The sequence below is a fragment of the Sinohyriopsis cumingii genome, chromosome 16, assembly GCF_028554795.1.
Source record: "Sinohyriopsis cumingii isolate HCF-2022 chromosome 16, ASM2855479v2, whole genome shotgun sequence".
Taxonomy (NCBI): Eukaryota; Metazoa; Mollusca; class Bivalvia; order Unionida; family Unionidae; genus Sinohyriopsis; species Sinohyriopsis cumingii.
Genome location: NC_142976.1, coordinates 99579856 through 99607031, shown reverse-complemented (window position 1 = coordinate 99607031; position 27176 = coordinate 99579856). Strand labels below are relative to the sequence as shown.

The following is a 27176-nucleotide window of genomic DNA, read 5'->3' as shown; positions in this document are numbered from 1 at the left end:
TTATTTCTATTTTGAAGTAAATCATTCCAAAAAAAAGCACATGCACTGTGTTCAGATGAACAGGAAGATCATTACAGACTTGTGACTATACACATATGGCTCCAAAATCTAAATATTTTGTGACTAGGCTGTCTGATTAATACAAAGCATATTCATAGTTTACACAATTAAAAGGAAATTGATGCATAAGAAGAAATAATAACGAACTATGTTCATTACCAGGAGCAGCGCACATGTCAAGGATTGTCTCCCCTGGTTTGGGGTCTAGTACCCTACTGCAGACAATAGATGGCAGGTTTTGGGGGAAGATATAGGCTGGGAGTACCCCATATAAGCTAGGAGCTTCATACAGGGGTTGTCTCATCTCCACACCAACACCACTGAAATAATGTTACAAATTTAAGATATCTGGAAATTTAATAAGATGAGGATTAACTGATGTAAAAAATTTACAGTAGTAACAACAACAATGAAATTTTTGATGTAATTGCAAGGTCATGTAACTGTGAGGTCATGTAATTACAAGGTCATGTACTTATGAGGTCATGTAACTGCAATGCCATTAATTGCATTGTTATATAAATCCAAGGTCATGTAATTGCAAGTTTGTTTAATTGCATGGTCATGTAATTGCAAGGTCATGTAATTGCAAGTTAACACATAATTCACATCTCTGTATCATGAATTGACTGCAATGATGTCTTTAATTCTTCATTCCATTCAATGTGAATATCTTAAAGTTAAGTAAAAGTACATCAACTATTCTTACTAATTTTGGAGTAAAATTCAAATTACCAACACCTATGAAGCATGCAGTATGTAAGGAATTTGCTCACATAAATAATGCATGGCCTCTCCTACATACCATCCAGCTCCCATGATATGCAGACAGTTTAAAATACAGTCTCAGCTGAAAACAACCATGAGAGTAGTTACCTCAAGATGTAGGTCAAAAAAGTGCAATAACTCTTGCAAACTCATGAAAGGACAATGGTCAGTATGCATGTGCATCTTAAGATAGTGATTATAAGATGTGCCAAGTTCAACAAAGTGTCAAATTACAAAATAGTTGGATCAATATTTACATTATAAATGCTGTTCAAAACACTGTCAGCAGATCCATCAAATGTGCATATTTTGATACATGGCTGGACCATGACAGTAGTCACATGATGTGATAATTCATCACATGACAGTCACATGACAAAATCACAATGACTCAAGTCATATGACGAAAACAACCATTTCCAATAAGCATAGCTACATTTAATTAGTTCCTTGATATTGACGGAACAGACAATGTAGCCCAGTAATTCACAATAGTCATATGTAGACCTGCCAACCCTAACGAGTCCGTCTCAGTAAGGCAGTTGATTTTTTTCCATAAGATTGATCCGTTTTCAGTAAGGTGTAACAAAATATCAATAACTGCTATTGTTAAGCTGGAAAACATAATTAAAAGTTTGATGTATTGATGATAAACATTATGTTCAAATGAAAAGTTTGTAAAGTACACGTACACTTTATTTACCGCTAGTACAATTGCACAAACTCTAGTTCATAACCCTATGCAGCTCAATGGCTCATTGCTATCATTCAACTTGACATAATTCTTGGAAATTCTTTTTCCTTTCACATGACGACGGCAATCATATATCCTGCCATGAGATATACTCAAACTGGCATGTGATGTCCAATAAACGTAATTGTGTCCTTTCCAGCTTTTATTCACAAGAATCTAACTACTCCTTTTTATTCTTCTGTGTTGATAATTTCTAGAAGCTTATTTTCCCTTTCATCTTAAACATCATTGCTTTCTGGATGCCATTTTTAAAAATTCTATAATCAACAGTTCGATCATGCAGACACTTCGCATGAACAAATAGGTGCATTTTAAAGTGTCTGGGGTGCTGCTGTAAAGTCTGGTTCCCTAACTAAGTTCACTAATTCTAAGATGAAACCCAGATCCAAATAAAACATGGATGAACCCATTATCTGGATTTTTCTGCAACGATCCATAGCTTTTGCTAGTAAGTCCATATTTTAAGGGTAATTTTCGTAAGATGGCAAAATCATAACAGTTGGTAGGTCTGCATAGGAGGTAGGGTTGTGTTATTACACGTGGATTTACAAGTTGTCAAGCATCAGAGTTTTAGTGGAAATAAATTGTACAGATTACTGAAAAATCTCAATTAACTGTACAGATTACTGAAAGATCTCGATTAACTGTACAGATTACTGAAAGGCCTTCTCAATTAACTGTACAGATTACTGAAAGGCCTTTTCAATTAACTGTACAGATTACTGAAAGATCTCAATTAACTGTACAGATTACTGAAAGGCCTTCTCAATTAACTGTACAGATTACTGAAAGGACTTCTCAATTAACTGTACAGATTACTGAAAGGCCTTTTCAATTAACTGTACAAATTACTGAAAGATCTCAATTAACTGTACAGATTACTGAAAGATCTCAATTAAATGTACAGATTTACTGAAAGGCCTTTTCAATTAACTGTACAGATTACTGAAAGGCCTTCTCAATTAACTGTACAGATTACTGAAAGGCCTCAATTAACTGTACAGATTACTGAAAGGCCTTTTCAATTAACTGTACAGATTAATGAAAGATCTCGTTTAACTGTACATATTACTGAAAGGCCTACCAATCAACTGTACAGATTACTGAAAGATCTCAATTAACTGTACAGATTACTGAAAGGCCTACCAATCAACTGTACAGATTACTGAAACGCCTGCCAATCAACTGTATAGATTACTGAAAGGCCTACCAATCAACTGTACAGATTACTGAAAGGCCTACCAATCAACTGTACAGATCACTGAAAATCCTCACCAATCAACTGTAACTCAAGAGCCATGAGAAATAACAGTAAATGTCAAAAAATGATCAATATATGTACTGATGTTTTTGCTAATAAATCTGTCTGCAATAATTTCAATGTATTATGAGCTGGTAATATCAGACTCCAAACCAGCACCAATACCACTACAGGTCTGAGGTCTGATTTATTGGATTATATAAACAATTGTTTGCAAGGGTATTAACCTTGTCTTGTGGAGAAAATTCACATAGCAACATGTGTCAAGCTGCCTAGGGACTACAGTAAACTGTACAACATAAACCCTAACTGATTCTTGCCAAAACCAAGTTTGGGATTATGCTGTTTGATTTTTTGGGGGAAAGAAGGTTCCCCGTTAACAATGACATTTTCAAAAGGACAATGGAAAGAAAGAGTGAAATATTTCCAATGACTATGAATCTGTAAAAAGGCAAGTTTGATTACAACAGCAAACTATTTAACCAATAAAACCTGAATAGGTTTTTTCCGTGTCCAATCACACTACATGTAGCACATCATAGCGGCATTTAGCCTATCTGAGTGATATGCTGCTGATGTCTGCATTTCTAGTCACATGAAGAAGAAGAAGAAAAAAAAAGACTGTCGAATTTTAAGTGTTATGTTACTTCCATAGCATTATAAAAATTTCACAACTTTAATAAAAAGATAAAACATGAATATATACTGTGGTTAACTCTCCAAGTCGAAATAAAAATAACAGCTGAAACGAGTGGGGTTGGATGGGGCGTGGTAATGGTATGTGGGATTGCCTACAACTGCCTTTGATGGAAAGAACATACAGAAGTAGTTCATAAATTTTCTGAAATTTTGATATATATATATATACACACACACATCAAACATTCAGAAAATTATACATATAAGTGCCTTACTGTTTTCTTTTGTAATAATGGTACCTGATTTTTTCCTTTGTCACAAATATCTGCTCCCTACTTGCCCTCATGACCCCTGATCCAACATATTTTTTGTTCCCTGTAAAAGTTTGGGTCATGCCTCTCCTGCAGGCCCCATCTATGTCGGCATACACCACCACATTGTCACCTGCCTGTAAATCTGCAATGGTAAAACATCTTCTATATTTCTTTGTGTATGAGGCATGTCCAAACAATGTAGAACCAGATCTGTCATCATAAACTGTACCAGCAGATGAGGGTCTACACCAGATCTGTACCACCAGATCATGGGCTATGCCAGATCTGCTATCATAATGGATCAGCAGATTAGGGTTGAAACCAGATCTGCTATCACAGAATGTAGCACCAGATTATGATCCACATCAAATGGCATGGCATCAAACAATGTACCACCATATTATGATCCACATCAAATGGCATGGCATCACACAATGTACCAGCAGATTTTGATCCACATCAAATGACATGGCATCAAACAATGTACCAGCAGATTATGATACACATCAAATGGCACGGCATCACACAATGTACCAGCAGATTATGATCCACATCAAATGGCATGGCATCAAACAATGTACCAGCAGATTATGATCCACATCAAATGGAATGGCATCACACATTTTACCAGCAGATTATGATCCACATCAAATGGCATGGCATCAAACAATGTACCACCATATTATGATCCACATCAAATGGCATGGCATCACACAATGTACCAGCAGATTATGATCCACGTCAAATGGCATCTCATCAAACAATGTACCAGCAGATTATGATCCACATCAAATGGCATGGCATCACACATGTACCAGCAGATTATGATCCACATCAAATGGCATGGCATCACACAATGTACCAGCAGATTTTGATCCACATCAAATGGCATGGCATCAAACAATGTACCAGCAGATTATGAGCCACATCGAATGGTACGGCATCACACAATGTACCAGCAGATTATGATTCACATCAAATGGCATGGCATCAATGTACCAGCAGATTATGATCCACATCAAATGGCATGGCATCACACAATGTACCAGCAGATTATGATCCACGTCAAATGGCATGGCATCAAACAATGTACCACCATATTATGATCCACATCAAATGGCATGGCATCACACAATGTACCAGCAGATTATGATCCACATCAAATGGCATGGCATCACACAATGTACCAGCAGATTATGATCCACATCAAATGGCATGGCATTACACAATGTACCAGCATATTATGATCCACATCAAATGGCACAGCATCACACAGTGTACCAGCAGATTATGATCCACATCAAATGGCATGGCATCAAACAATGTACCACCATATTATGATCCACATCAAATTTCATCTCATCAAACAATGTACCAGCAGATTATGATCCACATCAAATGGCATGGCATCACACAATGTACCAGCTGATTATGATCCACATCACATCAAATGGCATGGCATCAAACAATGTACCAGCATATTATGATCCACATCAAATGGCATCTCATCAAACAATGTACCAGCAGATTATGATCCACACCAAATGGCATCTCATCAAACAATGTACCAACAGATTATGATCAACATCAAATGGCATGGCATCAAACAATGTACCAGCAGATCATAGTCTACACCAAAATAGGCAATTACACAATGTATCTGCAGATCAGGGTATATAGTGTTCATTCAACTCATGATTAAAAAGAAGCAAAATTGATCTAGGGTTGGTCTGCAGATCATACAAATTTTGAACTTGCGTTTGAGCTTCTTTTTTACTGTCAGCCAATCAGAAATGGCCTTGAAATGTAACTGTATTCGTGATTGGTCAATACAAAATCTCAAGCTTGAACTCAAGAGTTTTATGATCTCAGCTCTCACTGACAATATACATTCAAGTCAAATCTCATTGGCAATATATTGCTCAACTCTCACTGGCACTATAGATACTTTTCAACTCTTGTTGGGCCCCGAGTGGCCGAGTGGTCTAAAGCGCTCTTCGTTACGGATCACTGCCATCTCACCTCTGTCTGCGGCGGTTCGAGTCTAAGATTCAGCCAATGTGGGCATGTGAGAAAGCTTGCCAGTAGCTTCTCGTGGGTCGGTGGTTCTTTCCGGGGTTTTCCGGGTTCTTCCTCCACCATTAATACTGGCCGCCATGTATAGCCTATCGTGCTGAAAAATGGCGTTAAACCCCACAACAACAACAACAACAACAACAACTCTTGTTGGCAATGTACACACTGCTCAACTCTCATTGGCAACATATACACTGCTCAACTCATTAGAAATATACATACAGCTCAACTCATTAGAAATATAGATACTGCTCAACTCTCATTAGAAATATACATACAGCTCAACTCTCATTAGAAATATACATACAGCTCAAGTCTCATAGAAATATACTTACAGCTCAACTCTCATTAGAAATATGCATACAGCTCAACTCTCATTAGAAATACAGATACTGCTCAACTCTCATTAGAAATATACATACAGCTCAAGTCTCATAGAAATATACTTACAGCGCAACTCTCATTAGAAATATACATACAGCTCAACTCATTAGAAATATATAAACAGCTCAACTCTCATTAGAAATATACATACAGTTCAACTCATTAGAAATATACCAACAGCTCAAGTCTCATAGAAATATACAAACAGCTCAACTCATTAGAAATATACTTACAGCTCAACTCATTAGAAATATACATACAGCTCAAGTCTCATAGAAATATACTTACAGCTCAACTCATTAGAAATATACATACAGCTCAAGTCTCATAGAAATACACATAGAGCTCAACTCTCATTAGAAATATAGATACTGCTCAGCTCTCATTAGAAATATACATACAGCTAAACTCTCATTAGAAATATGCATACAGCTAAACTCTCAATAGAAATATACATACAGCTCAACTCTCATACGAAATATGCATCAAGCTAAACTCTCATTAGAATATACATACAGCTAAACTCTCATTAGAAATATGCATACAGCTAAACTCTCATTAGAAATTTACATACAGCTTAACTCTCATTGCAAATATACTTACAGCTCTCATTAGAAATATACATACAACTCAACTCTCATACGAAATATGCATCAAGCTAAACTCTCATTAGAAATATACATACAGCTAAACTCTCATTAGAAATATGCATACAGCTAAACTCTCAATAGAAATATACATACAGCTCAACTCTCATACAAAATATGCATCAAGCTAAACTCTCATTAGAATATACATACAGCTAAACTCTCATTAGAAATATGCATACAGCTAAACTCTCATTAGAAATTTACATACAGCTTAACTCTCACTGCAAATATACTTACAGCTCTCATTAGAAATATAAATACAGCTCAACTCTCGTTAGAAATATACATACAGCTCGACTCTCATTACAAATATGCATGCAGCTCAACTCTCAGAAATATACATACAGCTAAACTCTCATTAGAAATACACATACTGCTCAACTCTCATTAGAAATACACATACTGCTAAACCCTCATTAGAAATATACATACAGCTAAACTCTCATTAGAAATATACATACAGCTAAACTCTCATTAGAAATATACATACAGCTCATGTCTCACAGAAATATAGATACTGCTCAACTCTCATTAGAAATATACATACAGCTAAACTCTCATCAGAAATATACACACAGCTAAACTCTCATTAGAAATATGCATACAGTTAAACTCTCATTAGAAATATACATACAGCTCAAGTCACATAGAAATATAGATACTGCTCAACTCTCATTAGAAATATACATACAGCTAAACTCTCATTAGAAATGCATACAGCTAAACTCTCATTAGAAATATACATACAGCTAAACTCTCATTAGAAATATACATACAGCTCAAGTCTCAAAGAAATATACATACAGCTAAACTCTCATTACAAATATGCATACAGCTAAACTCTCATTAGAAATATACATACAGCTCAACTCATTAGAAATATAGATACTGCTCAACTCTCATTAGAAATATACATACAGCTCAACTCTCATTAGAAATATACATACAGCTCAAGTCTCATAGAAATATACTTACAGCTCAACTCTCATTAGAAATATGCATACAGCTCAACTCTCATTAGAAATACAGATACTGCTCAACTCTCATTAGAGATATACATACAGCTCAAGTCTCATAGAAATATACTTACAGCTCAACTCTCATTAGAAATATACATACAGCTCAACTCATTAGAAATATATATACAGCTCAACTCTCATTAGAAATATACATACAGCTCAACTCATTAGAAATATACCAACAGCTCAAGTCTCAGAAATATACTTACAGCTCAACTCATTAAAAATATACATACAGCTCAACTCATTATAAAACTACATACAGCTCAAGTCTCATAGAAATATACATACAGCCCAACTCATTAGAGATATACATACAGCTCAAGTCTCATAGAAATACACTTAGAGCTCAACTCTCATTAGAAATATAGATACTGCTCAGCTCTCATTAGAAATATACATACAGCTAAACTCTCATTAGAAATATGCATACAGTTAAACTCTCAATAGAAATATACATACAGCTCAACTCTCATATGAAATATGCATCAAGCTAAACTCTCATTAGAATATACATACAGCTAAACTCTCATTAGAAATATGCATACAGCTAAACTCTCATTAGAAATTTACATACAGCTTAACTCTCATTGCAAATATACTTACAGCTCTCATTAGAAATATACATACAACTCAACTCACATACGAAATATGCATCAAGCTAAACTCTCATTAGAAATATACATACAGCTAAACTCTCATTAGAAATATGCATACAGCTAAACTCTCAATAGAAATATACATACAGCTCAACTCTCATACGAAATATGCATCAAGCTAAACTCTCATTAGAATATACATACAGCTAAACTCTCATTAGAAATATGCATACAGCTAAACTCTCATTAGAAATTTACATACAGCTTAACTCTCATTGCAAATATACTTACAGCTCTCATTAGAAATAAAAATACAGCTCAACTCTTGTTAGAAATATACATACAGCTCAACTGTCATTACAAATATGCATACAGCTCAACTCTCAGAAATATACATACAGCTGAACTCTCATTAGAAATACACATACTGCTCAACTCTCATTAGAAATATACATACTGCTCAACTCTCATTACAAATATGCATACAGCTCAACTCTCATCAGAAATATACATACTGCTAAACCCTCATTAGAAATATACATACAGCTAAACTCTCATTAGAAATATACATACAGCTAAACTCTCATTAGAAATATACATACAGCTCATGTCTCACAGAAATATAGATACTGCTCAACTCTCATTAGAAATACACATACAGCTAAACTCTCATCAGAAATATACACACAGCTAAACTCTCATTAGAAATAGGCATACAGTTAAACTCTCATTAGAAATATACATACAGCTCAAGTCACATAGAAATATAGATACTGCTCAACTCTCATTAGAAATATACATACAGCTAAACTCTTATTAGAAATGCATACAGCTAAACTCTCATTAGAAATATACATACAGCTAAACTCTCATTAGAAATATACATACAGCTCAAGTCTCAAAGAAATATACATACAGCTAAACTCTCATTACAAATATGCATACAGCTAAACTCTCATCAGAAATATACATACAGCTAAACTCTCATTAGAAATATGCATACAGCTAAACTCTTATTAGAAATATACATACAGCTCAATTCTCATTACAAATATACATATTACTTAACTCTCACCAATCCAGTCACCTACGTGGTTAGTGCATCGGCCTCATATGCAGCAGGCTGTAGGTTCAAACCCTGGTAGACTCATATAAAAGACTTACAAAAATGGTACATATAGCTGCCTCACTTGGCACTCAGCATTAAGAGGTTAGTAATAGGACTGGTCAGCCTGGTGTCAGGATAATGTGACTGGGTGGGACATCATGCTACATGTCTGTGGCACGATGCCCCAGTGCTAGACATCACTATTAACTGCCACAATGCAGACATCATAGCGATATGACTGAATTTTTTTTAAAGGTACATTAAAAATTCCATAAACATAACATAAACTCACTTAACTCTCATTGGCAATATACATACTACATAAATATTTTCCATCAATGTGCATAAATGATGCAAAAATCTTTGGTTCATGAATTTTGTGCATAAATGTTGCAAAAATCTTAGGTTCATGAATTTTGTGCATAAATGTTGTAAAAATCTTAGGTTCATGAATTTTGTGCATAAATGATGCAAAAATCTTAGGTTCATGAATTTTGTGCATAAATGTTGCAAAAATCTTAGGTTCATGAATTTTGTGCATAAATGTTGCAAAAATCTTTTGTTCATGAATTTTGTGCATAAATGTTGCAAAAATCTTAGGTTCATGAATTTTGTGCATAAATGTTGCAAAAATCTTTTGTTCATGAATTTTGTGCATAAATGTTGCAAAAATCTTAGGTTCATGAATTTTGCGCATAAATGTTGCAAAAATCTTAGGTTCATGAATTTTGTGCATAAATGTTGCAAAAATCTTAGGTTCATGAATTTTGTGCATAAATGTTGCAAAAATCTTAGGTTCATGAATTTCAATAATTTGTATACTATAACCGATACCTTGGTGTGCTCCCATAATGCCTTGCACAAACACATCTGCTCCACGTAGCACAGCCATACCACAGTCATGATCCACTATTACCTCTTTGTAATTCTGAAATAAATAAGCTGTAAAATAAAAAAGAGCTGTTGTTGCATGACAGCAAAACTTCACTATTCACAGTGACTCTTGAAACAGACAAATGAAACAATGATATAAATGTCACCAACCACTCCAAACCATTCCTACCATACTTGCAATACACCTAACCCCCTTCCAACCAACTGCCCTATACTTGCATTTACAAACAACTACCCACTTCCATCCAATTATCCAATACTTGCAATACAAAATACAACTACCCACTTTCAACCAATTCTCCTATACTTGCATACACAAACAACTTCCCACTTTCAACCAACTCACATATACTTGCATATACAAACAACTACCCACTTCCAACCAACTCTCCTATATGTGCATATACAAACAACTACCCACTTCCAACCAACTATCCTATACTTGCATATACAAATAACTACCCACTTCCAACCAGCTCTCCTATACTTGCATATACACACAACTACCCACTTCCAACCAACTATCCAATACTTGTATATACAAACAACTACCCACTTCCAACCAACTTTCCAATGGCAGCATATACCACTACCATCTATCAACCATCTCTACTAGGACTACCTATACAACTACGTGCTTCCAACCTCCCAACCCCCTAAGGCCTGCATATATACATAACACAATCTGCAAATGTTCTTTAGAATATACCCAAATAAAATTCTGCACTGACAACACAAGTATAACATGAATGCTACCATTAAAGCAAGGTCTCTGTTCTTCTGATAATGGAGGAAAATGCAGGTCATTTATAATTTGATTACTGTGGGCCCAATATTTGCCAATAAATTCAAACAAAATGCATTTTTAAAGATATTCATGCTATGAGTAGGACACAATGACCTAACTAACAAATTGAGTAAAAATATATGAGCAACAAAAATATATCTGCATGTAGAAAAGTACTGCTTAAGGTTCCTAAATGCAAAATAATTCTAGGACTGTAGGGCCAAAGGTTGCCAAGATCAGTGCATATAACCTGACAACAACATAAAAAACAGTAAAGTCTTATCTTTGGGTGAAATGACTTCTCTCTCCAGCCAGAATAGGGAGCAGTGAATGCACAAAGGAATCCAACCTATGCCACAAGTAATGGCACACACATTATCTATCTCTCATGCATTGGCACCAGGCAGATTTGATTGCTTTTCTCATCATTTTGGTATAGGTGTCAATTTAGAATCCTAATTCATGTATATACCATGTCACATGTAAACATTTATATACAGGTTTCGTCAGTCTCCAGAATAATTATCTGGACAATCATGTCTTTGAATGACAGGGGATATCTACAAATATGAGTGAAATACTTTTATAATAATAACCAAAGATGGGTCAGTTTGTTTAACTATGTGTTCTTTGAATGGAAGCAAGTTGAGGGCCCTCTAGAACAAACAAAAAGTACCACATTGAAGCCTTAAGAATTAAGTGAGATAAGCAGCAACTGCTTTGCATCTTTAAGTTTCTGGGTTCACTTGGTACCATACAATACAAAAATAAGTTTCACAATACATTTGTAATGGTTTAAACACAATCCATTTTTAATGGTTTTCTCACAATCCAATTTTAAGGGTTTCTCACAATCCATTTTTAATGGTTTTCTCACAATCCAATGTTAAGGGTTTCTCACAATCCATTTTTAATGTTTTTCTCACAATCAAATTTTAAGGGTTTTCTCACAATCAAATTGTAAGGGTTTCTCATAATCCATTTTTAATGGTTTTCTCACAATCCAATTTTAAGGGTTTCTCACAATCCATTTTTAATGGTTTTCTCACAATCCATTTTTAATGGTTTTCTCACAGTCGAATTTTAAGGGTTTCTCACAATCCAATTTTAAGGGTTTCTTACAATCCATTTTTAATGGTTTTCTCACAATCCAATTTTAATGGTTTCTCACAATCCAATTTTAAGGGTTTCTCACAATCCAATTTTAAGGGTTTTCTCACAATCTAATTTTAAGGGTTTCTCACAATCCATTTTTAACAGTTTTCTCACAATCCAATTTTAAGGGTTTTTCACAATCCAATTCTAAGGGTTTCTCACAATCCAATGTTTATGGTTTTCTCATAATTCAATGTTTAGGGTCTTCACACAATCTAATTTTAAGGGTTTTCCCATAATCCAATATTTAGGGTCTTCCCATAATCCATTTCTAAGGGTTTCTCTGTCTGGCTGCTTCAACCTCAAGAACACCCTAGATCTCAACCTGTGCATTGTGGACACTGTTAGTACAGCTGTCAACCTGTGCATTGTGAACACTGTTAGTACATCTGTCAACCTGTGTATTGTGGACACTGTTAGTACATCTGTCAACCTGTGCATTGTGGACACTGTTAGTACAGTTTGTAAAAACCTGTTTCAGCAATCAATTTTAAATTAAGTTTTTAAAATGAACATGAACCATAACATTGTCTATGCTGCATGTTGTTGCTGTTGTTGTTGTTTGATTTGGTTTTTGGTGTTTTATTGCATAAAATGTTTTATTCAGTAGTAAGGCAATTAGTGGCATGCCAAGGAAAACCACAGTAGCTAACTTGGTTTGATCTGATCACTGGTTTCAAAAATGCAAGTCTGATATCTTAATCACTAGGCCACTGCAACTCCTTCTTGTTGTTGTTGTTGTTTTTTTTTTTTGTCATGCAGGGAAATATAATATGAGCATAGATATTAAATTTTCATTTTTTAATGTTTACCTTACATTTACAAATCTGCATTTGTTAAGACCAGAATTACATTTAATATATTTTCAAAGCAAATAAACATTTGACAGAAGAAAGCCACTTACAGTCTGGTCTGGGTCTAGGTGAACTCACAAGAGAATTACAGTTAATAAATTTTCAAAGCAAATAAACATTTGACAGGAGAAAGCCACTTACAGTCTGATCTGGGTCTAGGTGAACTCCCAGCAGAATTACAGCTAATATATTTTCAAAGCAAATAAACATTGACAGGAGAAAGCCACTTACAGTCTGATCTGAGTCTAGATGAACTCCCAGCAGAATTACAGTTAATATATTTTCAAAGCAAATAAACATTTGACAGGAGAAAGCCACTTACAGTCTGATCTGGGTGTAGGTTTGGCCCTCTGTTTGGAATGACTAGAACATCGGTCAGTGTTGGATGTACAATTATCTCTGGCATCAGCCAACCTTTTCTCAGGTATTGCTTGAAAAGAAAAACCATTTCTCTTTATATAAAGCAGATTCATTCCCAGTTTGTAATATTTCAAGAAAATCATTCCTATATAGATTTGTTTTCCATAAAAAGAATTCCACTACTAAGAAAATTGCTCCTGCTTCTCTTATACATGATACAACTTAATAAATCAGGTCATTGTAACCTAATTTTGTGTTAGTAAATTCTAGTTTTAGTCTGGATCTGAAACAAATTTCTCTTCTTCTCACTCTCTTTATTATTCAACTCAGTCACTCCAGTGTGACAAAATTAGGTAAATGTGACATAATTTTTGGTACTAGTCAGTTTTACTTCAAGCAATAATCCAACTAGCAGAATCTAATGAAATCTATGCACATGTACTTGATACACTATAACATCAAAATTAAGCTACTGTGACCAAACTTAAGTGGCAGTGGAATATATTATGTAAATACTAAATTGGGTCACAGTGACCAACTTTATCAAAAGTTATAATGTTATTCAAGAAGGAATACCAATGTCTCACCTATGATTTGCAGATGTTACAAAATGGAACATAATGCAACTAACTGTGATGAACCTTGATAAATGAAAAGAAATTAATATTTTTATCTTTACCTTGAATGCAAAGTGAATGAAAACATATACCAAAATGGAAACATATACCAAAATGGAAACATACACCAAAATGGAAACATACAACAAAATGGAAACGTATACCAAAATGGAAACATACACCAAAACGGAAACATATACCAAAATGGAAACATATACCAAAATGTATGGCATATCTGGATCTATGCAGTTTCATGGTTGCTTCAGATTTATATAAAAGTATATAAGTACCCTGACTAACTGTGACTTATGTACAAATATATACAGTACCCTGACTAACTGTGACTTACACACAAGTATATACAGTACCCTAACTGTGACTTATGTACAAATATATACAGTACCCTGACTAACTGTGACTTACACACAAGTATATACAGTACCCTGACTAACTGTGACTTATGTACAAATATATACAGTACCCTGACTAATTGTGACTTACACACAAGTATATACAGTACCCTGACTAACTGTGACTTACACACAAGTATATACAGTACCCTGACCAACTAACACAAGTTTAAATAACACATAATACATATACATAGGTTCAATATAAACTTTTTTTATTGTAAATATAATCTTTGGCATAATGGGGGCAAATCCTGTCACAGCACATTACACCAGCTGAGCTCTGAATTGTTTCTATAGGAATAACTCAGGAAGAGAGACTTGGGGGAGTTTGTAGGGTTGTGAAGAGTGTCTGACGCCTGTATGTGGAGCCGCAAGGGGCTGATACGAGGTATATAGGGACACTGATAACCAAAACTCAACAAGTCTGATCCTGAGGATTGCTATGATAACAAACATCAGCCGATACTCCATACATGCACTGTTGGAAGCATGTATGTAGTATATGGGCATAATAGTTCTGTACATTTAAGAACTGACACAAATTGGGGGTCAAAAGCAAAGTTGTGAATGCATGAAACTTGGCAATGGCCCCTGAATTGTTTCTATAGAAATACCTCAGGAAGAGAGACTTTGTGGAGTTTGTAGGGTTGTGCAGTGTCCGACACCTGCATGTGGAGCTGCAAGGGGCTGATAACGAGGTATATGGGCACACTGATAACCGAAACTCGATAAGTTCGATCCTGAGGATTGCAATAATAACAAACATCTGCCAATACTCCATACATGCACCACAGGAAGCAGGTATGAAGTATATGGGCATAATAGTTGAGTACATTTAAGTACTGACACAAATAGGGGGTCAAAAGCAAAGCTGTAAATGCATGAAACTTGGCAAAGGCAATAACATTAGCCGATTTGATAAAGGGCCCCTAGAACAGAGCTGGAATGGTACGCTATGCAAGAAATATCCCAAATGAACAAAATGATGGAAGGAGAGGTGGGTGGTTCTTTCTGCAAATAATGTTAAAAATTAAATGAAGTATCTGCAACGAAAGGAATGCATCTCTACAGGTGTATCAGTTATATGAATGACACCTAACTGACAATGTTTTATCACATGCTTCAACTCAGTCATCTGATTGGTTCAACATGACAATGTATCTCAATTTAGCTACTACCTTATTAACATATATTGGCTGCAATGACATCATGTCTGGACAGAGAACCATAGTAGACAAAGAGGGGCCCTGCAAGGAGCCAGAGAAGGATGCACTGTGTATTACTTAAACTACATTTAACCAATTAAATTATATACAGTACCCTGACTGACTAACACAAGTATATACAGTACCCTGACTCTGACTTACACTCAAGTATACACATTACCCTGATTGACTAACATAAGTATATACAGTACCCTGACTTACACAAGTATATACAATACCCTGACTTACTTATACAAGTATATACAGTATCCTGACTGGCTCTGACTTACACACAAGTATACACAGTACCCTGACTAACACAAGTATACACAGTACCCTGACTCTGACTTACACACAAGTATACACAGTACCCTGACTGACTCACACAAGTATATACAGTACCCTGACTAACTCAAGTATACACAGTACTCTAACACAAGTATACACAGTACCCTGACTCTGGCTTACACGCAAGTATATACAGTACCCTGACTAACTGTGACTTACATAGAACTATATACAGTACCCTAACCAACTAACACAAGTATATACAGTACCCTGACTTACACAAGTATATACAGTACCCTGACTTACACAAGTATATACAGTACCCTGACTTACACAAATATATACAGTACCCTGACTTACTTACACAAGTATATACAGTACCCTGACTGACTGTGACTTACACACAAGTATATACAGTACCCTGACCAACAAACACAACTATATACAATACCCTGACTAACACAAGTATATATAGTACCCTGACTTACTATCACATTTATACACATTACCCAGACTCTGACTTACTTACACAAGTATACACAGTACCCTGACTAACACAAGTATATACAGTACCCTGACCAACTAACACAACTATATACAGTACCCTGACTGACTAACACAAGTATATACAGTACCCTGACTCTGACTTATACACAAGTATATACAATACCCTGACTTACTTACACAAGTATATACAGTACCCTGATGATTTACCCATAAGCATATACAGTAACTATAATGACTTACACACCAGTATATACAGTACCCTGACTTACACAAAAGTACATACATTATTCTGGCTGACTTACACACAGTTATATACAGTACCATGACTTACACAAAATTATATACATGAACATGACTGACTTACACAAGCATACACAGTACATTGACTTACACACAAGTATATATAGTAACCTGACTTACACACAAGTATATACAGTACCCTGGCTTACACACAAGTATATATAGTACCCAGACTTACACACAAGTATATACAGTACCATGACTTACACACAAGTATATACAGTATCCTGAATTACACACAAGTATATACAGTATCCTGACTGACTTACACATAAGTACCAGTATATACAGTACCCTGACTGACTAACACAAGTATACATGGATTCAGTGAATTGTTCATTGTGTACAAATTACATGGATTTAGTGAAGTGTTCATTATGTACATGGATTTAGTGAAGTGTTCATGATGTATAATGGATTTAGTGAAGTGTTCATGATGCACATGGATTTAGTGAAGTGTTCATTATGTACATGGATTTAGTGAAGTGTTCATTATGTACATGGATTTAGTGAAGTGTTCGTGATGTACATGGATTTAATGAAGTGTTCATGATGCACATGGATTTAGTGGTGTTCATTATGTACATGGATTTAGTGAAGTGTTCATGATGTACATGGATTCAGTGTTCATTTTGTACACATATTCAGTGAAGTGTTCATTTTGTACACGTATTCAGTGTTCATGTTGTACATTTAGTCAAGTGTTCATTATGTACATGGATTTGGTGAAGTGTTCATTTTGTACATTTAGTGCAGTGTTCATTATGTACATGTATTCAGTGAAGTGTTCATTTTGTATGTGTATTCAGTGAATTGTTCATTTTGTACATTAATTTAGTCAAGTGTTCATTATGTACATGTTTTCAGTGGAGTGTTCATTTTGTACATGTATTCAGTGAAGTGTTCATTTTGTACATTAATTTAGTCAAATGTTCATTATGTACATGTATTCAGTGAAGTGTTCATTTTGTACATGTATTCAGTGAAGTGTTCATTCTGTACATTAATTTAGTCAAGTGTTCATTATGTACATGGATTTAGTGAATGGCAAGAAAAGACCTGTAGTTAGACATACAGATCAACCTTCCTTAACCAACCAGCAATCTGATGAAACAAATGTGAATGTAAAAGGAGGGTAACTTCTTAGGAAAGGTAGATACAAAATATTAGTAACTATATATTATTTTCATAAATAAATACCAAGAGAAATAAAATCCTAAAATTAGGAATCCCACATAATTCTCAAATATATGTTCCCATTTTGGACGCCAAGAAACCATTTGAAATATAGATGATGCAAGGTGATTTACAAGAAAGGAAACCAAAATCCTCCTGAATTACTTTTTCTATTTCCTCTTTGACCAACTGAATGACTGCATATGTGTCCCCTGAGGCCACATGTGGATTGATACGTAGTGTTGTGAAAGCAGGAGGGGTGGCCAGCTTGATCAATAGCTGATGAAACTGTTCCTCACATTTCTCCAATCCTAATTCCTTAACTTGCTGAAAACAAATAATGGGTAGAAATTTTAATCCATATTATACATTTCTTGGAACATACTCAATAATTGGGTTCCTAATGGATGAGATTCAGCCTAATTTATATTCACACAAATATTTTTAAAAATTAGACAACGGACAGATATTACACCCATCTTTAAAAACATTAGGCAACGGACAGATAGTATACCCATCTTTAAAGGCATTAAACAATGGACAGATATTACACCTATCTTTAAAAGCATTAAACAATGGACAGATATTACACCCATCTTTAAAAGCATTAAACAATGGACAGATATTACACCTATCTTTAAAAGCATTAAACAATGGACAGATATTACAACCATCTTTAAAAGCATTAGACAATGAAATTATAAACATTCCTAAAAGCTTCATCACTAGCCTAAAATATCAAGTAAATCCAAATGTGTTCCCGTGGTAATCCAATGAAGTCCACTATGGTGCTGATGTGCCAATAATCCAAAATGTCTTTAAAGGAATTCACAGTAATTTAATACAACTGCTAAATTCTGACCATTTTGTATTCTAGTGAATAACTGAAATAAATAAATTCACTTAAATGATCATAACTATTTGTCTCTTCTAAGACTGGTGTTAATGCAAGGAAAAATAATCCTCAGTCTATTATCCCCTATATAAAAAAAGTTTAGATGCGATACCAAAAGCAGAAACAGGCTTGAATGAATCATTTTGAAATCACTAACTGTAAACAAGGACAAGTTTCTTTAGCAGCTAGCCAATCAGAAATTAGGTCAGCTTGATTTCCTTTGGGAGAATCCCATGACCTGTTCTAAACACATCAACATGTTTACTTCAATAAAAGTACATCTCAGTCATTTGCTGCAGAATTGTTAACCTTTGCTATGTACATTAAAAAAAACCCAACAGTAATACATCAAAACATATTAAAAAGTTTTCATTTCATTTACATTAATACATTTATTTCTAAATAAAGACCGCTTATTATTTTTTTATACAAAATATTCATGATTTAAATTCTATCCAACAGCATATGACATAGAGACCCATGACTTTGGAAATGGTCTCACACTGATTTTTCTGATACTGGATTCATAATAATTTGTTCAGGATTACTTTGAAACAACAATTGTTACAGTCATTTTACTATGGCATTTAACTGATTAGCGTTTATTTTAGACACGGAATTGTAAAAAAAAAATTCAATGGCAATCAACAAAATTGCACCCACTCACCAGGAAAATGTCTTGCTGACCTTGCCATGTATGTATGGTTGTATGTATGTATGTATGTATGTATGTATGTACGTATGTACGTACATACATACATACATACATACATACATACATGTTAGTTCTTGATCCTTAATATAATTGTGGCATACCATGGTAGTATTGCAGTATGTTAAAAAAATACTGCCATATACCACAATTTTTCATACCCAGCTGTAATTAATATATATATATATGTACATGTATATTAGACCTGGGTACCATAAAAAATTGCAGTATACTGTTGCATTTTTTTAGCATACTCTGATACTTCCATGGTCTGTCTGGTAAAATAATATATTGCTCTGACTGATATTATTTGAAAACTAAAATTAATCATCCTGAGATAAAAGAAAAGAAAACATTTTAATTCCAAACAAATTAACAGCACACCTCCCAAAAAAATTAAGAGGGCAGTAGCATAAAGCAGATGAATTTCCTGTGTATTTTAATTGTTGTGTAAGATGTAATATCACGGTGTATGTTATTTGATGTGTAAGTTGTAATATAACTGTGTATGTTAATTGATGTGTAAGTTGTAATATAACTGTGTATGTTAATTGATGTGTAAGTTGTAATATAACTGTGCATGTTAATTGTTGTGTAAGTTGTAATATAACTATGTATGTTAATTGATGTGTACGTTGTAATATAACTGTGTATGTTAATTGATGTGTAAGTTGTAATATAACTATGTATGTTATTTGATGTGTAAGTTGTAATATAACTATGTATGTTAATTGATGTGTAAGTTGTAATATAACTGTGTATGTTAATTGATGTGTAAGTTGTAATATAACTGTGTATGTTAATTGATGTGTAAGTTGTAATATAACTGTATGGTATTTGATGTGTAAGTTGTAATATAACTGTGTATGTTATTTGATGTTTAAGTTGTAATATAACTGTGCATGTTAATTGTTGCATGAGTTGTAATATAACTGTGTATGTTAATTGTTGTTCAAGTTGTCTTATAACTGTATATGTTAATTGTTGTTTAAGTTGTCATATAACTGTATATGTTAATTGTTGTTTAAGTTGTCATATAACTGTATATGTTTGTTGTTTAAGTTGTAATATAACTGTATATGTTAATTGTTGTTTAAGTTGTAATATAACTGTGTATGTTAATTGATGTGTAAGTTGTAATATAACTGTGTATGTTAATTCATGTGTAAGTTGTAATATAACTATGTATGTTAATTGATGTGTAAGTTGTAATATAACTGTGTATGTTAATTGATGTGTAAGTTGTAACATAACTATGTATGTTAATTGATGTGTAAGTTGTAATATAACTATGTATGTTAATTGATGTGTAAGTTGTAATATAACTGTGTATGTTAATTGATGTGTAAGTTGTAATATAACTGTGTATGTTAATTGATGTGTAAGTTGTAATATAACTGTGTATGTTATTTGATGTGTAAGTTGTAATATAACTGTGTATGTTATTTGATGTGTAAGTTGTAATATAACTGTGCATGCTAATTGTTGCATGAGTTGTAATATAACTGTGTATGTTAATTGTTGTTCAAGTTGTCTTATAACTGTATATGTTAATTGTTGTTTAAGTTGTCATATAACTGTATATGTTAATTGTTGTTTAAGTTGTCATATAACTGTATATGTTTGTTGTTTAAGTTGTAATATAACTGTATATGTTAATTGTTGTTTAAGTTGTAATATAACTGTGTATGTTAATTGATGTGTAAGTTGTAATATAACTGTGTATGTTAATTCATGTGTAAGTTGTAATATAACTATGTATGTTAATTGATGTGTAAGTTGTAATATAACTGTGTATGTTAATTGATGTGTAAGTTGTAACATAACTATGTATGTTAATTGATGTGTAAGTTGTAATATAACTATGTATGTTAATTGATGTGTAAGTTGTAATATAACTGTGTATGTTAATTGATGTGTAAGTTGTGATATAACTGTGTATGTTAATTGTTGTGTAAGTTGTAATATAACTGTATGTTAACTGATGTGTAAGTTGTAATATAACTGTGTATGTTAATTGATGTGTAAGTTGTAATATAACTGTGTCTGTTAATTGATGTGTAAGTTGTAATATAACTATGTAGGGTGATTAAGCTTACACTAAAGCTGAGACTGCAAAATACATCATGCTGATGTTAGATGGTAACAATAGGATGCTGATGTTAGATGGTAACAATAGGATACTGATGTTAGATGGTAACAATAGGATACTGATAAAATAGAATGAGAAACTTTGAGTGAGACATCAACACCTGGGCAAGATATTAATGGATTGTATTTTTAACCATTTTGTCATAAATAATAAAAACATCTGGTATGTCATGCAGCTCTAATATATATATATATATATATATATATATATATATATATATATATATATATATATATATATATATATATATATATATATATATAAAATTTTCTCTCACTCAACTATTCAGACATTTCTTACTTCAGTGACAGACTTTTAAAGAATTTGTGTTATGATTAGTGTTGGGAATCGGTCAGAAATTCATAATCAATAATCAGTTCCACTTAACCAACTGATAATTGATTATAATCGGTTACTAAGAGCAAATTTTAATTTTTGTTTGTTATTCAGTTATATCTTTGATCAACAGTTCAAGATGTTAGTAAATGTACAGGAGTAATCTCTTTTAATGACATGTATACTTTAACCTGATAATAATATTACATTTTTGTCTATTGTGTTGTGTGTTACTTTTGTTCTACATCTTTGTTAAATGAACACAACTTTTTATGGCTGATAAGTCATATGCAACTGAAATACTACTACAATCCCCAAAATCTTTTCATTCATATGTGATGTGTCTATAATTTTAAGTGTAGATGGATATGTTTTTCTTGTTTGTCATTGTTTACAAATACTACAAATAATGTTGCATTTAAAACTGAAACAGGTCTTCAAAATGTGTTTAAATTTATTAACTCAACTATTTAACAACTTGATCATGTAATAATAGTTATATGTTCCTAATTATGAAATTCTGCACCTATGAAATATCATATGGTTTTATATTTGTAGCTGTGAAGTGAATTAATAAATTTCAGGTCAACTTTAGTGGCTGGGAGTTTTACTAACCTTTGTGCTTTGCATACAACTAAAAAGTAGTCTCCCTTTACACATAATCGATTATGGAGTTTCACAATCGATTATCTTATTGGTTCACTCAACCAAATGATGATCGATTATAATCGATAATCGGAACAACACTAGTTATGATGATACTGTGTCTGAAAATGCTAAGTTTAAATATAAAATTTTTTTTGTAAGTTGATTAAATGCTTTTAAAAAAAACAGAGTAAGAAATTTTCTTTTATTCAGAAATGAATTTCAAGTCATTTTTCTATGAAAAAATAGCTTACTCTCACATAAACAATGCTGTTTTTCGGAGGCACATGCACTGACCCACTATGGGACTTAAAAAATATTTTTCTGTCTCAGTTTGCCCCCCTCCTTGGGAACATGGCAGATATCCATCAGATGGGAACCATTTTTATCTATAACCAACAAGACATCATTTCGTGAAAACCCCATCTTAATATGACCATCCATTCAGGAATAACAGCAACAAAAATTTTAACAAGGAGTTGAACAAGTGTGTAAAGTCTCATGGTCAATTCTCCAGGTAGATTAAGAGGAGCAGTGATAACAAGTTTGTGCAAATGGATGGACGATCGATGAAAAATGCAACTGACAATTTGGTCTATGATCAGTAGAGATAAAATCTGCACGGACACACTGTAATATCTCAAGCTGTGAAGTTAAAAAAAAAAATTGACAGAATAATCAATTTCTCACAATAAGATGTTTTCCTGATGATATTTTCAAACAACAGATTATGTTCCATGTGTTTTCAGGTTGTTTTAAAATGACATATTAAAGTAAGCCTGCCAATAACAAGGATCATTGCTGTCATGACGGAGTACAAATTCCATAAAAACTAATAATTCCAACAATCAATAAATTCCATATAAACTGCAAATTCCATACAAACTATAAATTCCACACAATCTATAAGTTCCATACAAACTATAATCTCCAGGAAATCTGTAAATTCTTGATATTTGGTAATTGTGAACTTAAAGGGCAGTTTGTTTGCATTTCAAAGCAATGCACAAGGATCACTGCATGAAAAAAAAAAAAAAAACCTCACAGAATGTACTGAAATTTCATAATATAAGTTGTCAATTATAACATTCTGGTATTTTGAAACCATAACATGTATTTACTCAGTCAAACAAACACTCCAACAGAGTTTAGCAAATAAAACAACTAACTGTATGCACTGGAACCAACTTTACTATAAATGATCTTCAAAATACAAACCAAGACTACAACTTATCAGGAAAAAGTGTAAATTGTAACTGCATTTACAGACCAGTCCACATGGACATCTTAATTCTGTGTGTTTATAACATAGTTCATAACTAGGAATTCACTTCCCAACATCTGGGACAGTTCATCATTTATATCGTGAAATGAAATACGGGATGTGTTTAGTCCTACAACATAAGACCCATCACCCGATATTTTTGTTCTGGGGAGTGATGGGTCTTACTGCCTAACTAGTGTGTTTTGAAGTAGACTAACAGTGTAAAGAAAGTCAAATGTTCAGGAATATCACACACAACTGGCAACCAATAACAACGCTTTTCTACAAAGTAAAGTTATAATGTTTTTGTCAGACTTTACTTACCCTGATGTCTTTTCTCTAATAAATTCAAATTCTCACAAAAAATGGACCTAGTTTTCAAGTTGGCTGGAAAGCAATGAAAGACAGCACTAAAACAAAAACATGTGATATGTCTTACATTGTAGGACTAGGGATGTGTTAAGGAAATCACATCCTAGTTATAGTAAATATCGAACTTTCGTTTTCTTTTTACCATTGTTTGCACCTTATATCCATATTTGATGATTACAGTTCAATTTTACAGTCAGTTTGCTTGGACAGGTTGAGTTTTATTTTATTTTAAATAATTTTAAAGCTCTGCATGTATGATGTATGCGATTTCAGTCTGATAATCATACAAGGTAAGACGCCTCTAACCAATTTTCTAACATGACGAAGAGATTCGAAAAAGAAGAGAACAAATATATGAAATGATTTAATATTATGAAATTACATTATGTTCACTCGTGAAAGTATATGACAAAAATCTACACTGATCAGAGTGATGACAGTGTTTCATCTGTCGAAATTAGGCTGCATCACGACTCACCTGTTCATTTAAATACGTTTTTCTCAGGTTCTCAAGAACATCATTTGCGAGGGATATTAATTGAACTGTTTTATCTGACATTGTTTACAAAATGACTTAATAATTTTACTGAAACGTATTCCTATCAATCATGAGCAAGATTTTGGAGAGGTGAGTGGTGATCAGTATCGTCGAAATTAGGTTACAAAAGAAACCCCCAAACAAAACTGGTTTCTAGAATTGAAGAGTATCGTTCATATATATCCATAAACAAATTCAAAACGGTAGCGAGAGATTAGGAATTCGTACAAAATATTCCGGAATATCAATCTAAAAAGTACAGTTGCTATGATCACATTTCCAAATTGTTGCAGTTGATAAAAGCCTTTACAGAAATTATTTGCTTTTGTGGAACTTGACAATTAATTAGGACTTATTTGTAATGTATTTTTATTGAACTTGACAATTAATTAGGATTAACTGCAATATATTGTGCGATTATCTTGAAGATTAATTTGTTATAAATAGGAGAAAAGAAGAGTGACACATAAAGCATGAACTAGATTCAAATTATGTTCAGAATGTTTCAACCATGATTAGATAAATATGTGTGAATATTCCAAATGGAGCTCAGTATTATAATGTTCCAAGATTCTTACTTTATTTTCATTTTTGTAAATTTTTAATTTAAAAAAATTTAAGAGATAAAAGAAAATTAATATAAAACATATTTTTTGTAAACATTTAACTCCTCTGTCCCTTGATTAACAAGCTGAAAGAAGCTATTGTGATACACTCTATTTGTTTGTCGACCCATCCATTATTTGTCTGTCCGCCCATACATTATTTGTCCTTCCACCCATCCATTATTTGTCTGTCCACCCATCCATTATTTGTCTGTCCACCCATCCATTATTTGTCTGTCCACCCATCCATTATTTGTCTGTCCACCCATCTGTCTACCCATCCATTATTTGTCTGTCCACCCATCTGTCAACCCATCCATTATTTGTCTGTCCACCCATCCATTATTTGTCTGTCTACCCATCCATTATTTGTCTGTCCACCCATCTGTCTACCCATCCATTATTTGTCTGTCCACCCATCTGTCTACCCATCCATTATTTGTCTGTCCACCCATCTGTCAACCCATCCATTATTTGTCTGTCCACCCATCCATTATTTGTTTGTCTACCCATCCATTATTTGTCTGTCCACCCATCTGTCAACCCATCCATTATTTGTCCTTCCACTTATCCTTATTTGTCTGTCCACCCATCCATTATTTGTCTGTCCACCCATCCATTATTTATCTGTTCAAACATCCATTATTTGTCTGTCCACCCATCCATTATTTGTCTGTCCACCCATCCATTATTTGTCTACCCATCCATTATTTGTCTGTCCACCCATCCATTATTTGTCTGTCCACCCATCCATTATTTGTCCTTCCAAACATCCATTATTTGTCTGTCCACCCATCCATTATTTGTCTGTCTACCCATCCATTATTTGTCTGTTTACCCATCCATTATTTGTCTGTCCACCCATCTGTCCACCCATCCATTATTTGTCTGTCCACCCATCCATTATCTTTCTGTCCAAACATCCATTATTTCTCTGTCCAAACATCCATTTCTTTGTCTATCTTCTAACTGCTGATAAGAAGTATTGTGATATTCTCACTTCGTTGTTCACCATCAATTACTGTCCATCTTCTCCAAAATTCAATCTTCTCATTTGTCTGTCCACCCATCCATCACTGTCCATCTTCTCCTGAGCTACTGATAGGAGATATTGTTATATATTTTCCTTATGTCTGTCCATCCATCAATCATTCTTTCCAAAACTCAATTTTCTCATAAACTGCTGGAGAGAAACTTACCAGACATGGAATGCAGGTTACCAATGTTGTCAAAATCTATGAGAGGGGCATCACATTTGGACCCCTTCCCTGTGGTTCCTACAAGGGAGTCAAAGGTCACAACTAAAACATTGTCATTACAGTGACCTTTTCAATCATTTCTTTTTAGTACACTACTGCAGTTATCCCCACCTTACAATATCCTGGATCTACAAACAATGTTTAAATAATATAAATGCCAGAAGTTTATTGGCAGTCCTCAATGAAAAATAATTTATTGGCAATTTTACC

At 33.7% G+C, this 27176-nt stretch overlaps 1 protein-coding gene across 1 annotated transcript in view; it reads right to left on the bottom strand.

The window, feature by feature from the left end:
• Positions 1-25236, bottom strand: part of LOC149781057 (tRNA (cytosine(72)-C(5))-methyltransferase NSUN6-like) — a 40340-nt gene extending 15104 nt beyond the window's left edge. The window contains exons 1-6 of the mRNA XM_089938193.1: positions 25043-25236; positions 18354-18515; positions 13645-13752; positions 10467-10560; positions 3782-3938; positions 220-380 (exon numbers count right to left, since the gene is read on the bottom strand). Coding sequence (XP_089794319.1) covers positions 220-380; positions 3782-3938; positions 10467-10560; positions 13645-13752; positions 18354-18515; positions 25043-25123 — 763 coding nt within the window. The 5' untranslated portion in view covers positions 25124-25236. The remainder of the gene's footprint in view (positions 1-219; positions 381-3781; positions 3939-10466; positions 10561-13644; positions 13753-18353; positions 18516-25042) is intronic.
• Positions 25237-27176: the final 1940 nt, after the last annotated feature.